Below are 13,350 nucleotides of genomic sequence, written 5' to 3' on the forward strand. Positions count from 1 at the left end.
TTGTTCTCTTTATGAGGGTGAGCTTTCAAAGCTAATTGCATGTCTATTGCACATACATAGAAAACGACAAGAAGCAATGGAACTTTCAGTTGTTTGAATGATTATTGGTAGCTTAAACAAGAGATCTGCTCTATGAAGTTCCAGTAACTTTTAAAATAAAACGTTTTTCTACCAATGGTAGCCTTATGGCATTAGATTAGAAAGGCACATAGCAGCTGATTTGGCCAAGGTAACACCGCTTGCATCTCCTGGATGCCATTTAAAGCCAGAGACACTGATTTTTAAGTGATCTGTTTTAAAGCAAATAGTGATAAGCAATTCTGAAGTGAAAGCAGCAATACAAGGCAGTGTGTTTATGCTGGAATATTTTGTGGTTCTCTGCCAGTGAAAGGTGTGTACTCTTGACCTGGAATACCTTACGCATGTGAAGCAAAGCTGTGGAATGCAACAGCAAAAACTTTCCTATACAAATTGGATAAAAGGCATCAACTTGCATAAACTGTAAACTGGTTCTGTATGCAAATAAAACTCTTAAATGTGGACTGGTCTTGCTGAGAAAACAAGCCACTGGCCACAGAGTGTGAGAGCAATCGTTTGGTATTATGAATAGCAGGCACTTATAGGAATAACTGTCTGACTTTTAGAAGACATCTGAAGGCAGCCCTGTTTAGGGAAGTTTTTAATGACTGATGTTTTAATGTATTTTTAATCCTTTGTTGGAAGCCACCCAGAGTGGCTGGGGAAACCCAGCCAGATGGGTGGGATATAAATAATAAATTATTATTACTATTACTATTATTGTTATTGTTATTATTAATCCAGGAACAGAAATTCTTAGATTTAACTACAGTGGTGCCTCGCAAGACGAAATTAATTCGTTCCGCAAGTCTCTTCGTCTTGCGAGTTTTTCGTCTTGCGATGCACGGTTTCCAATAGGAATGCATTGAAAATCAATTAATGCGTTCCTAGGGAAACCGCCTTCAGACCAGGTCCGGGGACAGTCTGTCCCCCGACCTCTTCTGAAGGCTGGGGGGGGGACGAGGGCTTTTCTTCCCACCCCCAGCATTTTAAAAAACCCCGGGACAGCGGAGGACTTCTCCCCTGTCCGGGCAATCTTAAAATGCTGGCGGGCGGCATTTTAAAATCGCCCCGGGACAGCGGAGGACTTCTCCGCTGTCCGGGGCGATTTAAAAGCCCCTGGGAAGGCAGGCAGGGGGGACAAAGACTTTTGCCCCCCGCCAGCCTTCAGAAGAGGTCCTGGACCTCTTCTGAAGGCGGGCGGGGGGCGAAAGTCTTTGCTCCCCCCTGCCTGCCTTCAAAAGCCCTCCGGGACAGCGGAGAAACGCGCTGTGTTTCTCCACTCTCCCGGGAAGGCAGGCAGGGGGGAACAAAGACTTTCGCCCCCCGCCCGCCTTCAGAAGGTGTTCCCTCCCCGTCGCCCGGCTTCGGAACGATGCTCCGAAGCCGGGCAGCGGGGGCAGGTGTTCCCGCCCCGCCGCCCGGCTTCGGAGCATCGTTCCGAAGCCCGGCGGCGGCGGGAGGAGGCGTTCCCGCCCCACCGCCCAGCTTCGGAGGAGGTCCGAGGACAGTGGGGAAGACGCGCTGCGCTTCCCCGCTGTCCCGGATATTTCCCTATGGGCTGTCGTCTTGCGAAGCAAGCCCATAGGGAAATTCGTCTTGCGAAGCGCCTCCAAAACGGAAAACCCTTTCGTCTAGCGGGTTTTCCGTCTTGCGAGGCGTTCGTCTTGCGAGGTACCACTGTACTGAAAGCCTCCTTGTTTTTGTCTAAAAGAATGGCTTCCATTTCATTGAATGTGTCATTAAGACTCAACAGCTTAAGCATAACAGAATTTAAGAGGCTGCCTCGTTACAAAATCTGAGAACCACCAAGAGCACCAACAAGGGTGCAAAAAGAAGTAGTCTTAATGGCTGCCCTCATGCTGTAGAACACCTATTGCCAGCTTGCTAAAGTCAAAGCCTGAGCAACTTTCAGAAGTCTTGCAGGACCTTCTGCTTTGGCCATCAGAACCCAGAGTTAAGGGTGGGGAAGCAGTAGTGCATCTAGGTCATTTGAGACTTTGGGCTGTATCCAGTGTTCTCTGTCCACTAGCGCAAGGTCTCCTGCAGTAGCAGATGGGTGACTTTTAACGTTATGTAACAGAAGAATCCAATGCAGCAGTTGCACTAGCAGAAACTGGTTGCGCAACAGATTGAGTGATCTAACTCGGGAGATGGAGGCAGTAGAAGAACCTTTGTTTTCTTTTTGCTACTTCATTGTAAAGAAAATAGTTGTGCCTTACAGCATTATAATGCTTTTTTAGAAATAAAATTCTTGTGTCCTGTGCACACTCCCTTGCAAGGCATTGTAAAGGCTTTGGCTTTTACGGAGAGCCACCACCTTGTCTGACCAGCAGTTGGCAAAGTACTTTCTCCATACCTATGGTAACTTTTGATTCAATGATCAAGGCCAGCAATTCAGGTGCTTTCTCGTTAATTCTGAATACCTTTGTTTCTCTGATCCCAGATAAATCCTAGAGCCCTGCTGTTTGGTCACACAGCTTCAGTTACTTGTTTGTCCAAGGCCAGTGCTTCGTCCGAGAAGCAGTATATAGTGAGTGCATCAGAAAGTGGGTAAGTATAGCCCCTTCCCACCCATGTGATTGATTTCTCAATTTTTCATTCTCTTGAAATATTCACTGTTGTGCAGCATCATAGCCTACTTGCAACCCATGGTGCAAAGGGTCATGAGCACTCATTGAACCTTTGCCCTTCCTCCTCCTTTCATCAGAAGGAGATGTCAAGAGATCAACCAAGAGATCTAAGGTTGTGGCCAACTGAGCCCTTTGTGCATGCAGAACAACTTCCCAAAGCACATCAGAGCTTCCTCTGGTTTGCTTCCTTCCCTCCCCATTCACAGCACCCCTAAAATCTACTCCAGAGATTTTGGGGGACCCCTGAGTAGATTTGAGGGTGCACTAAGAGGAGAGGGAGGGTTGTTGGCATCCTTCTATCTCAAGAGACGAAAGAGTGCGTCTCTGGGAGTGAAGTCAAACTGCTGTGTTAGCCTGGGACACAAGCCTGGGCAGTGTGTATGGAGGTCCTGGCCTGCCCAGACGACAAGACCCACTCTCGGCCTTGCTGATACTGTCCAAAGGAAAGCAGAACAATACATTTGGCACCAGCTTGGCTGCAGGAGTTGCTGGAAGCAGGCATACAAGACGCCATCCATCCATCCATCCATCCATCCATCCATCCATCCATCCATCATAGAGACTCCATTCCAAATATGTGTAGGGTTTACTCCTGAGCCTTCCCCCCCCCCCCGAGAAATACTGTGAGGCAGTGGAGGTTTAAGATCAGAGTTTTCCTTCTCTTATATGGGCTCTGTTCCCAGGTGGACGTTCCCCATCTGCCACTCATTTCCTACTACAGCATGTGCAGAAACTGCCTTCTTCACTGTTGGACCCACTATTGGTCCCATCCGCTTAATCTGCCAGACATACAGGGGAAATCCTTAATTTCCCCTGTATGTTTGAGAGCCATCAGATACCCTCACCTGGTTTAGCTGGCCAGCCCAAGGTGTGGCTGCTGTTACTGGCTGACAGCTTCTAGGAGCCACAGGTGAGAGCTGAGTGCAGGTGGGGACCAAACGTGGACAAACTGCCCCAGAAGGACCACGGCGTGTCCCCACCAGAGGTACAACCCCTTCCCTAACATGCCATTTCATTTGCTAAAGTCATTCTGTGCAGACCTGCAGGTATAAGGCAGAATGTGAATTCAATAAATATAACAACAACAACAACAACAACAACAACAATATTAGTCGGATACAGTCATTGGTTCATGTGAATGCAGGAGGATGATTGGTTAATTGTCCTTTCTGTGTTGTTTAGGGAGATGTGCCTCTGGGATGTGAATGATGGCAGATGCATTGAATTTACTAAATTAGCCTGCACACATACCGGTATACAGGTAAATGATTTATAAATAAAAGCCATAACTGGCTTTGTGTGATACTGCATATATAGGCTTCCCTATAACTGCTTTTTAAGCTAACAAAGTTTACAAGAACTCAGTTACCAGTTTTCATACAAGTACGACAGATCAGAGGGTTGAGGTTTTTTGCATTGCAAAACATGTGCACTGTTAATGATGCGTTAGAAAAACTGGCAAAAATATAAGTTGACTACACTTACATTCTGTGAGGGGTAATTGGAACCAGTTTTTCTGCCTTTCCGTACCAGCTGGAGTGTAGAAATGATAATTGGCAAGATGTTTCTGTGGTCTGTTATTAGTTTAGTAAATTCCATTATTAGTTGATGTGTGGTATTTTGCAACAAGAATGAATGGTAATACGGGAACTACAGAGCTAAATAAATGCCCGCTTCCTGTAATCTAGTGCAGCATATAAGCACAGGTTGTTCCTGTGAAGTGCACGGCCCCAAGATTATACTGCTGACCTTTGAAGAACTTGTTCAGCGTTGATTTCTGATATTCTTTTAATTATATGTAATGTAATGTTAGCACACAACGTTTCAGAATAGAAGTTGCTGTGAAAGTGGCAGTACCTGCAGCCGTGCACAAGCTTAATGGTCAGCAGGGAGGTGAATGCTAATAATAATAATAATAATAATAATAATAATAGCAGTTTTGCTAGGAATTGTGCAACGTATTTCCCAAGCACAAGGCTCCCATTGGCTTTGGCTGCCACTAGCAGAACTACTGTTGTTTGAGAGGGCTACTGCAGTTGGTTACCACCCATAGTTTTTATTATGGGATGCTTTTTTAAATAAAAATAAAAATCTGCTCTTCTACAAAAATAGATTGCACCTATGGTCTGAAAGAAGATTCTGCATTGTGGATCAAGCACACACATCCAAAGTACTAATTTATAAAGTTTCTGATATCTTTCTTCCCCCCCCCCCCAATTTTTAACTATCCAGTTCTATCAGTTCACAATTGGAACCCAGCGCGAAGGGAGACTGTTGTGTCACGGCCACTACCCAGAAATTCTTGTCGTGGATGCTACCAGCCTTGAAGTTCTTTATTCCTTGGTGTCAAAGATTTCTCCTGACTGGATCAGCTCCATGAGTGTTATTCGATCTCACAGAACACAAGGTTAGCCCGTGGTTGATTCTTACTTTTCAGGAACTTTCTCTGCAACCATTAAGAAACGATGTTTGGTGTACCGGTCTTGATGTTCTGTCTTCATTTTCCATAGAGGATACTGTTGTGGCCGTTTCAGTGACTGGCATTCTGAAAGTGTGGATCGTAACTTCTGAAGTGAATCACATGCAGGTAAAGAGAAACAGATCCAGATTCATACCGATAGTCTTTCTTCTTCCAGAATTGGCTTTATTAGTCAGTCTGGCTTTATTGCCAAAAACGATCAACAGTAACTTTTGCTGTGCTCCCATTACAAATATAGACTTATTTTCATAAATGCTTCTATTTCTGCTCTGGACAGATGGTGTTTAAAATCTGCTTCCTTAAGGGCTTTTTCTTATGACATGTTTACTATGCCTTGACTTAGTCTGATACAGTACGTGCAGATAGAGAATGTCTAGTTTTTAACCTATAAACACACACACACACACAAATATATATATATATATATATATATATATATATATATACCTTTTCCTGGTTTTGTTCCTTCCTTTTGGAAAAGGTGGATTAATACATATTTCTTCCTTAGTTTCATGACCTATCACCAGTGTTGCTTGTTAAGCATTTCAGCCACTTTGAGAAGGGGGAATGTCTCTTTCTAAGGCACAAACATAATTTACTACTTCAGCAAGTGAATGCAAGATGTAGCCATCATGCTACATGAAAATTGCTTACTGAAGATGAAGGCGAGTATATCCCCCAGCTAATTCTTGAAAGGAAGTTATGGTTGGATCCAGACTTTGTCTCTGCAGGTGAACAGTGTGGGAAGTGGTTCTGGGGCCTGCAGTGAAGAAAGAATTCTCTAAAGTCCCCACGTGCTGTCCCCCCCACGCCAGTGGGATCACTTCACTGGATGAAATTCCTTCTGTGGACAGAGTGGAACTTTTTATCCATGGAAGGCAAGGTCTGGATCCAGCCCAATATGAGTTTAAAATCAGGTCCTCTCAAGCTAAGTTTTAAAGCTACAAAAAAGTTTGTGTGGCAGGAAAAACCAGTAAGAAAAAGGAACAATCTGATTAGTTGTATTAATTATAGGAGTGCAAAGAAGGAGTCGAGGAATGTAATGTATTGGAGATCATTGCATGAGTGACTGAAATGCTTTCCTCTCTCTTTATAGGATACAGAGCCAATCTTTGAAGAGGAGTCTAAACCAATTTACTGTCAAAACTGCCAAAGTATTTCTTTCTGTGCATTTACCCAAAGATCACTTTTGGTAGTTTGTTCTAAATACTGGAGGGTAAGGATAACCAGTTAAGTAAAAGCTGGATTTTCTTTATTCTGCAAGCTACAACTACTGTCAGTGAGACACGTATGCAAGGAAGCTTAGGATAGTCAGATTATAAATCAATTGGATTTTGATTTCATCAAACACATAATCTCTTCAGTGCATGTGAGCTCACCCTGTTGCTGGCGTGTTGCTTTTGTTTTATAATACTACAGGCTTTATTCAAATTCTAAGGTAAATTTTGATGCAGGAGTGGTAAACCTATGGCTTGGATCCGGTCCATCAGGCTGCTTCAAGTACCAGCAAAATTGGGTATCTGTTTACTTTGGAAATGTGCCTTTTCTCCCTCTGGTCCAGCACCAGTTTTGGGAGGTTTTAGATTTCAGAAAGCAGGAACGTATGCTCCATTCTGTTTCCTGAGCAAGACAACTTCTAGCAGTGGTGCTGTAACAGAGGGACAAAAAGTGCCTTTCCAGAGTAAGCATAAGGCTGTTCTAAGTGCTGAGCTGAGAAGAGAAGTCTTCCTTCTTTGCCTTGTGCTATAATAATAATAATAATAATAATAATAATAATAATAATAATTTATTATTTATTTATTATTTATACCCCGCCCATCTGGCTGAGTTTCCCCAGCCACTCTGGGAGGCTTCCAATCAAGTGTTAATACAGCATTAAATATTAAAAACGTCCCTAAACAGGGCTGCCTTCAGATGTCTTTTAAAGAGAAGATAGCTGCTTATTTCCTTCACATCTGAAGGGAGGGCGTTCCACAGGGCGGGCGCCACTACCGAGAAGGCCCTCTGCCTGGTTCCCTGTAACCTCACTTCTCGCAATGAGGGAACCGCCAGAAAGCCCTCGGAGCTGGATCTCAGTGTCCGGGCTGAATGATGGGGGTGGAGACGCTCCTTCAGGTATATAGGACTGAGGCCGTTTAGGGCTTTAAAGGTCAGCACCAACACTTTGAATTGTGCTCGGAAACGTACTGGGAGCCAGTTCAGATCTCTCAGGACCGGTGTTATGTGGTCCCTGCAGCCTTTGCAGTTGGGAGGAAAACTGCGCTCTCTCTGACCATTTGTGATTTCAAGAGGGTGGGGTTCTAAGTTGGGACACAGAGAAAGAGTTCTATTTCTCTCTCTCTTTCTGTCTCTCTCTTCTCTCTCTTGGGCAGTGATGGACAGTGAATGTGTGATGTGCTGGCATGCATCCCTCAGAGGATTGCCTAACTGTGAATGCGACCCTAAGTCTGAAAGAAAGTTAGCCATCCCTACTTTAATAGAATTACTAAGATACCCAATATGACCTTTGCCTTCCCAGGTTTTTTTTCTTACAATAAGGAAAAGGTGAAAGAATTGCTTCTAGTATGGGTTATACAATATTTGCAGTCCTTTGTCTCCTATGTAGGGAGTTCCTCTTGTACCTTCTCTGATGGCTTTCAGACACAAAGCTAAAACATTCATTTTCCACCAGGCTTTTGACCTGAAAAGTTTTACAAATCCCTTTATTTATGTCTCTCCATTGACTGTGACCTTTTTTTATCTAGTGTTTTAAAGATAATTTGTGTCTTCAAGATGTGTGCTGTCTTGGGCAGTTCTTCTTTGAATGGAAAGATGGGATATAGATCTTTTGATAAACAAAATATTTCTTTTAGTTACTAATAAGATCAGCTGGAGTCAATTACAGTTCATGTTACATTTAGGGGATGCATTTTTAATTTGTTGCCTTTGTATCTAAAAAGAACAGGAAGTTGCTGAGTTCTCAACTATCCCAACTACTGGGCAAAATTTATGATACAGTGATGGGTTTTTTGTTATGTGATTATTTTCTTTAGGTGTTTGATGCTGGTGATTATTCCCTGTTATGCTCAGTCCCCAGTGAGAATGGACAGACATGGACAGGTGGCGATTTTGTATCAGCGGACAAAGTAATCATATGGACAGAAGATGGTCAAAGTCTTATATATAAACTGCCAGCCAGGTACACAGGGACAAAGGGTTTCACTTTTAAATGTTTCATTTAAAGCAGGGGTCAGCAAACTTTTTCAGCAGGGGGCCGGTCCACTGTCCCTCAGACCTTGTGGGGGGCCGGACTATATTTTGAAAAAAAAAAAAATGAATGAATTCCTATGCCCCACAAATAACCCAGAGATGCATTTTAAATAAAAGCACACATTCTACTCATGTAAAAACACGCTGATTCCCGGACCGTCCGCGGGCTGGATTTAGAAGGTGATTGGGCCGGATCCAGCCCCCGGGGCTTAGTTTGCCTACCCATGATTTAAAGAGACTTTCCTCCATGCTATTGGTTTAGAACAAAAATAGGTGATGTTAACAAACTGAATACCAAAGCACAGTCGGATCCTGGCTTCTTTAAACTAAATTGTGGCTGGGAAAAACCACAGTTCCCTCACTTTGGAAATTGTGGGGAACTGTGGTTAGTTCTAAAACGGAAGGTTTCGAACTCTCTGCATGTGGGACAGGCAGGGAAGCATAATTGGGCATGCTTTCCTCTGCAATGCTAAATGAAGGTTGAATGTAAATGGAATTTACAATTAAAAGGCTGATAGACGCAAGACGTTCATACTGTCCATATGTTTGCATTCGTGAAGGCTCTTCCTTGCACAGTAAAACATACGGACTGCTCTCAGTTATACCCCCCCCCTGCCAAGATAAGGCTTTCTGATTCAGTGGAGTCTTCTGTTAACAGAAGCAGGGAAGGAGGTCTTTTTCCTGATTTTCCCCTATGCCTTACTACATGTATTCTAAAGGGTTGGGGGAACTGTATGAGAACAGTTTAGTAATTGGCAAGGAGGGCTGCAAGAGAAAGGAGGAATTTGTAAAAAATATATCTCCCTACCCACCACTTTTTAGCTCTGCTGGAGGAACACAATTGGATGCAACACTATGTGATTTGCCTCTGTGGATTTTTTTGGCATAAAATGACAGGGACAAGCATTCTGTGCAAGAAGTGGCCAGTTAAATAAGTACTGTATAAGAACCTGGAGGAGGTTCTACAGACCATTCCACCTCTGAGCTACTGATGTTGACCTAGTAAGTCAAACTAGCTCCTGAAGCAAATGAAGGAGCCTCAGCTCATACCTAGCTGTGTAGCCTGCGACCAATACATGTACACTGAAGCTGTGAGATTAAGCTTGTTATGTTTTGCCATCTTTATATGTGTATATGTGGCTCTCCTCCGCAGTTGCTTGCCAGCTAGTGATTCATTTCGCAGTGATGTTGGAAAAGTTGTCGAAAATCTAAATCCCCCTCAACTCCACTGTGTTGTGGACAGAGCAGTGGAGAAATCAGATAAACAGGTAAGACTTTATTTGGGTTGCTGCAGTGTTCATAGCAAGGGGGCTTGTTAATTAAATGCTGTGTGGACAGTCTTTCAGTGAACATATTGAAACTGACTTTCCCAGCATCAAGTCTCTTATGGCCTCTGCTAACTGGAAGGGTCTGTCTAAGCCAGGGTTTCCCCAAACTGTTTTTGGACTACAATTCCCATCATCCCTGACCACTGGTCCTGCTAGCTAGGGATGATGGGAGTTGTAGTCCAGAAAACCAGCTGGAGCCACAAGTTTTGGAAACTCCAATCTAAGCGCTCAGGTGTGGCTTGCCCCAACCTATTCTACATTAAATTGTTTAACTGTGGATGCTGAGGATCAAAGCTGAGAACTCCATGTATTCACCAAGAGCTGTGTAAAACTGGGATTCTGATGCTCAAGGTTGCCCTCTAGTTCTTCCTTTTTCTCTGAGATCACTCGGATTCCTCTTTCTTTTCTTTTCTTTTTTGCAGTTGTTAATCTGTCCTCCTGTGACTCGGTTCTTCTACGGCCGCAGAGAGTGCTTTCACAAACTGCTTATTCAGGGAGACTCCTCAGGAAGGCTCAGCATTTGGAGTATCCCAAATTCGCTTGACCATCCAAGTGTGACAGAAGGTAGCTACTTTGCAATTAACATTTTCACGCATCTTCAGCACAGACATTTCCCTTTATAAGAATGGTGCTCATTTCTGTAAAATCTAGCAAGTCTCTAAAAATCCTGGAAAAGCTTTGGCATACATTGTCGCCATCCCTGTGGGAGTCTGTCGCTAGATTCCCCTGCACACAGTTTAATCGCTCATCCTCTCTGTTTCAGCTACAAAGCAATTCATAAAAAGCAGGCTCTAAAAGAATGGCTGTGTTTAGGCAGTTGTAATGTCTTGTGACACTTCAGATCTGAAAAAAGGAAGATTCTGGCATGAACATACTCTCTTGTGAGATGTTATTTGAAAATCACTCCTATTGAAAATAAGTATTCTTCATCAGATGTGCAAAGTAAGAAATCTGTCAAGTGTAATACATGCAGGCAGGCGTGGTGAGAATAAAGGATAGAAACACATCCTGAAATGAAGGGTAGCATACATGAGAAAGGCACTTAGATAAAGAAGTAATTAAACTTTATTCTAATAATCCTTTCTGAGGTGTAACAATGAGTTCTGAATTTTCAAGATTAAAAAATCAGCCTCTCTTTCATGGTAATCTAATGTTAGTATGAACTTGGGTCTGCGATATTTAGCCAGTTTTATAGGTTAGATTAAGTTATAGATGGATAGCTTGATTTAAAAAGGTCACTCCAGTTAATCAGGCCATAGAGTTGTTGTTGTTTTAAAAAACCCACCTTTTTCTTAATAGGGGAGCTCTTTGCAAAAACATATCGGAAGAGGCATTCTATTGGTGTGCGAAAGGGAAGGCATATAGCAGGATAGTGTCCACGATGACTTTTGCAGTCATCTAAAATAATGTGCCTTTTTCTTCACAGTTGTTTTTTCGTGTAAAAATGTATGCAGATTTAATGGATTAAATTCCAAATGATGAATTGATTAAGATTTCTTTAATCAGAGCACAATTGTAATCGTAGATCGCAGTGTTCTGCCTCCCACATTCCCTAACCAGCATCTCTCTCTAAAAGTGTGGTGGGAGTGATATATGTGTGTGTGTGTGTGTGTTTCAGGTTTCCCCGCAACCCTCTGGAGTAGATTGGGCAGAGGGGTTGTGTTGGGAGGGGAAAGAAGTCCTTGTGCTAACGGGATGACTTCATTGGGTACACTAGAGATAGGAAGTTCTGGGGGGGAAACTGGAAAAATTGGAAAAACAGTTCCCCCCCTTTTCCCCCCTAAGCTGTTTTTTCCAGAAAAAAACAAAGGAAAAAAAAAACGAGTTTGATATAGTTTGAATAGTCCACACACATTTTTCCCATTCCCCCCCCTAAAAAAAAATGGCTATGGAAAAAAAACCTGGGTTTCCCCCCAATTTTTCTGGGTTTTTTCCAGGCTTTCCCATCTCTAGGTACAACCAAATAGGTCCACTCTGAGTATTACAGTATTGAATACGACCTGTTTGTTGTGATTTTACTAAATCTTCAAAATAATCCCACAAACACGGCTAGCCCAGAAATATTTTTCCTAGTGCACTTGCCTGTACTTACCAATATTGGTAACCTGCAGCATCAAAGAAGGGAAGAAACCCCAGTTTGTGAATAATTTCCCAGATTTGTCGCCAATATGTGATCCTTACTGTTGTCAACCAGGCAGGGGCCATTTCCAAACACGGTTTTGTAAGGCTTAGTTTAACTGGAAAGCTTTGAGAACACTTGTACTTCTACAGAACTTTATTCTGAGCATTTCATTTTATTCCTTTGTTTGTTCTTAAAAGCAGGATTGAAAGTGACAACTTCCACTTCCCTGCAAGAAGCGTTCACCAAACTTGCTCCTCGTCCGGCTGGAATTATAGATCAGCTGAGCTTCATGCCTAATAGTGATGAGCCGCTTAAAGTGACGGCAAGTGTATATATCCCTGCGCATGGACGCCTGGTTTGCGGCCGTGAAGATGGAAGCATTATTATTGTACCAGCAACTCAAACCGCTATAGTTCAGCTCCTGCAAGATGAGCACGTGCGCAGAAGGGGTGTGTGAGCAATCGTTAAAAGTGTGCCTTGAAATGTAGTGTTGAAGCATTTTATTTGCTCTGCTGATGTTTGAAGAGGGCATTGCGATGTAGTGGTTCTTCTGGCTTAGGGGTGTCTTCCTGCATCTGTTAAAATAGTTAAACAAACACAGGCACTTACTTTCAAAATCAAATGATAGATGTGAGTGCTTTTGGTCCTACTTCTGAATTATGTTACTGTGCTCTAGAATGTGGAAGATCTAAACGTTGCATTTACAAATGCAGAGTGTTGGAGTGCAGTTTGCAACTGCTGGTAAAACCACCCAAAGATTCCCTAAATGGACCATAAAACCGTCTATTATGGGTGTGTGTTTCGCTGAATGGATGTGACAACAGTTTGTTTTGCGTTATCAGTAGTAATTATCATGGGCCTGCCGCTATGTATTTCTTTTTCTAATACTGAAATCCTTAAAATGACTTTCATACCCATTGCATGTTGTGGTTTTTGTGTCTGCTCCCTAACTTTTTAGGTTGGCCGCCCCACAGAACTCTGCGTGGCCATCGGAACAAAGTCACCTGCTTGCTGTATCCTCACCAAGTCTCTACTCGTTACGACCAAAGATACCTGGTGTCAGGCGGCGTGGATTTTTCCGTCATTATCTGGGACATCTTTTCTGGAGAAATGAAACACATCTTCTGTGTGCATGGTGGGGAAATCACGCAACTTTTGGTCCCTCCGGAAAACTGCAGTGTAAGTTGGTGAATGCTTGTGTGACGGACAGCAGAGCCAGACCAGAGTCTGGTGGCGCAGCCCCCCCCCCCCCCCCCCGTTACACCAGAGCGCTGGAGCCCATTGCTGATTGGCTACAAAGTCAGCGAGTCACAGAAGGGGGAGGAGCAGCACTTAGGGAGGGAGGATAAAAAGGGGAAGTTTTTGAGGGAGAGAGTTAGATAGGGCTACGGTTCAGGTTAAGAGAGAGGGCTTGATTTGAGATGAGAGATAGGGAGTAGGATAGGATTTGACTGAGGAAGA

At 43.3% G+C, this 13,350-nt stretch overlaps 1 protein-coding gene across 1 annotated transcript in view; it reads left to right on the forward strand.

Annotated features, from left to right (window-relative positions):
* WDR7 (WD repeat domain 7) overlaps positions 1 to 13,350 on the forward strand; it is a 202,759-nt gene that overhangs the window by 17,204 nt on the left and 172,205 nt on the right. The window contains exons 3-12 of the mRNA XM_080972111.1: positions 2,525 to 2,631; positions 3,894 to 3,972; positions 4,944 to 5,118; positions 5,222 to 5,298; positions 6,287 to 6,406; positions 8,223 to 8,368; positions 9,593 to 9,707; positions 10,190 to 10,331; positions 12,090 to 12,338; positions 12,848 to 13,068. Of these exons, the coding sequence (XP_080828237.1) occupies positions 2,525 to 2,631; positions 3,894 to 3,972; positions 4,944 to 5,118; positions 5,222 to 5,298; positions 6,287 to 6,406; positions 8,223 to 8,368; positions 9,593 to 9,707; positions 10,190 to 10,331; positions 12,090 to 12,338; positions 12,848 to 13,068 (1,431 nt within the window). The remainder of the gene's footprint in view (positions 1 to 2,524; positions 2,632 to 3,893; positions 3,973 to 4,943; positions 5,119 to 5,221; positions 5,299 to 6,286; positions 6,407 to 8,222; positions 8,369 to 9,592; positions 9,708 to 10,189; positions 10,332 to 12,089; positions 12,339 to 12,847; positions 13,069 to 13,350) is intronic.

The sequence above is a fragment of the Podarcis pityusensis genome, assembly GCF_964106645.2.
Source record: "Podarcis pityusensis genome assembly, chromosome: 11".
NCBI lineage: Eukaryota > Metazoa > Chordata > Lepidosauria > Squamata > Lacertidae > Podarcis > Podarcis pityusensis.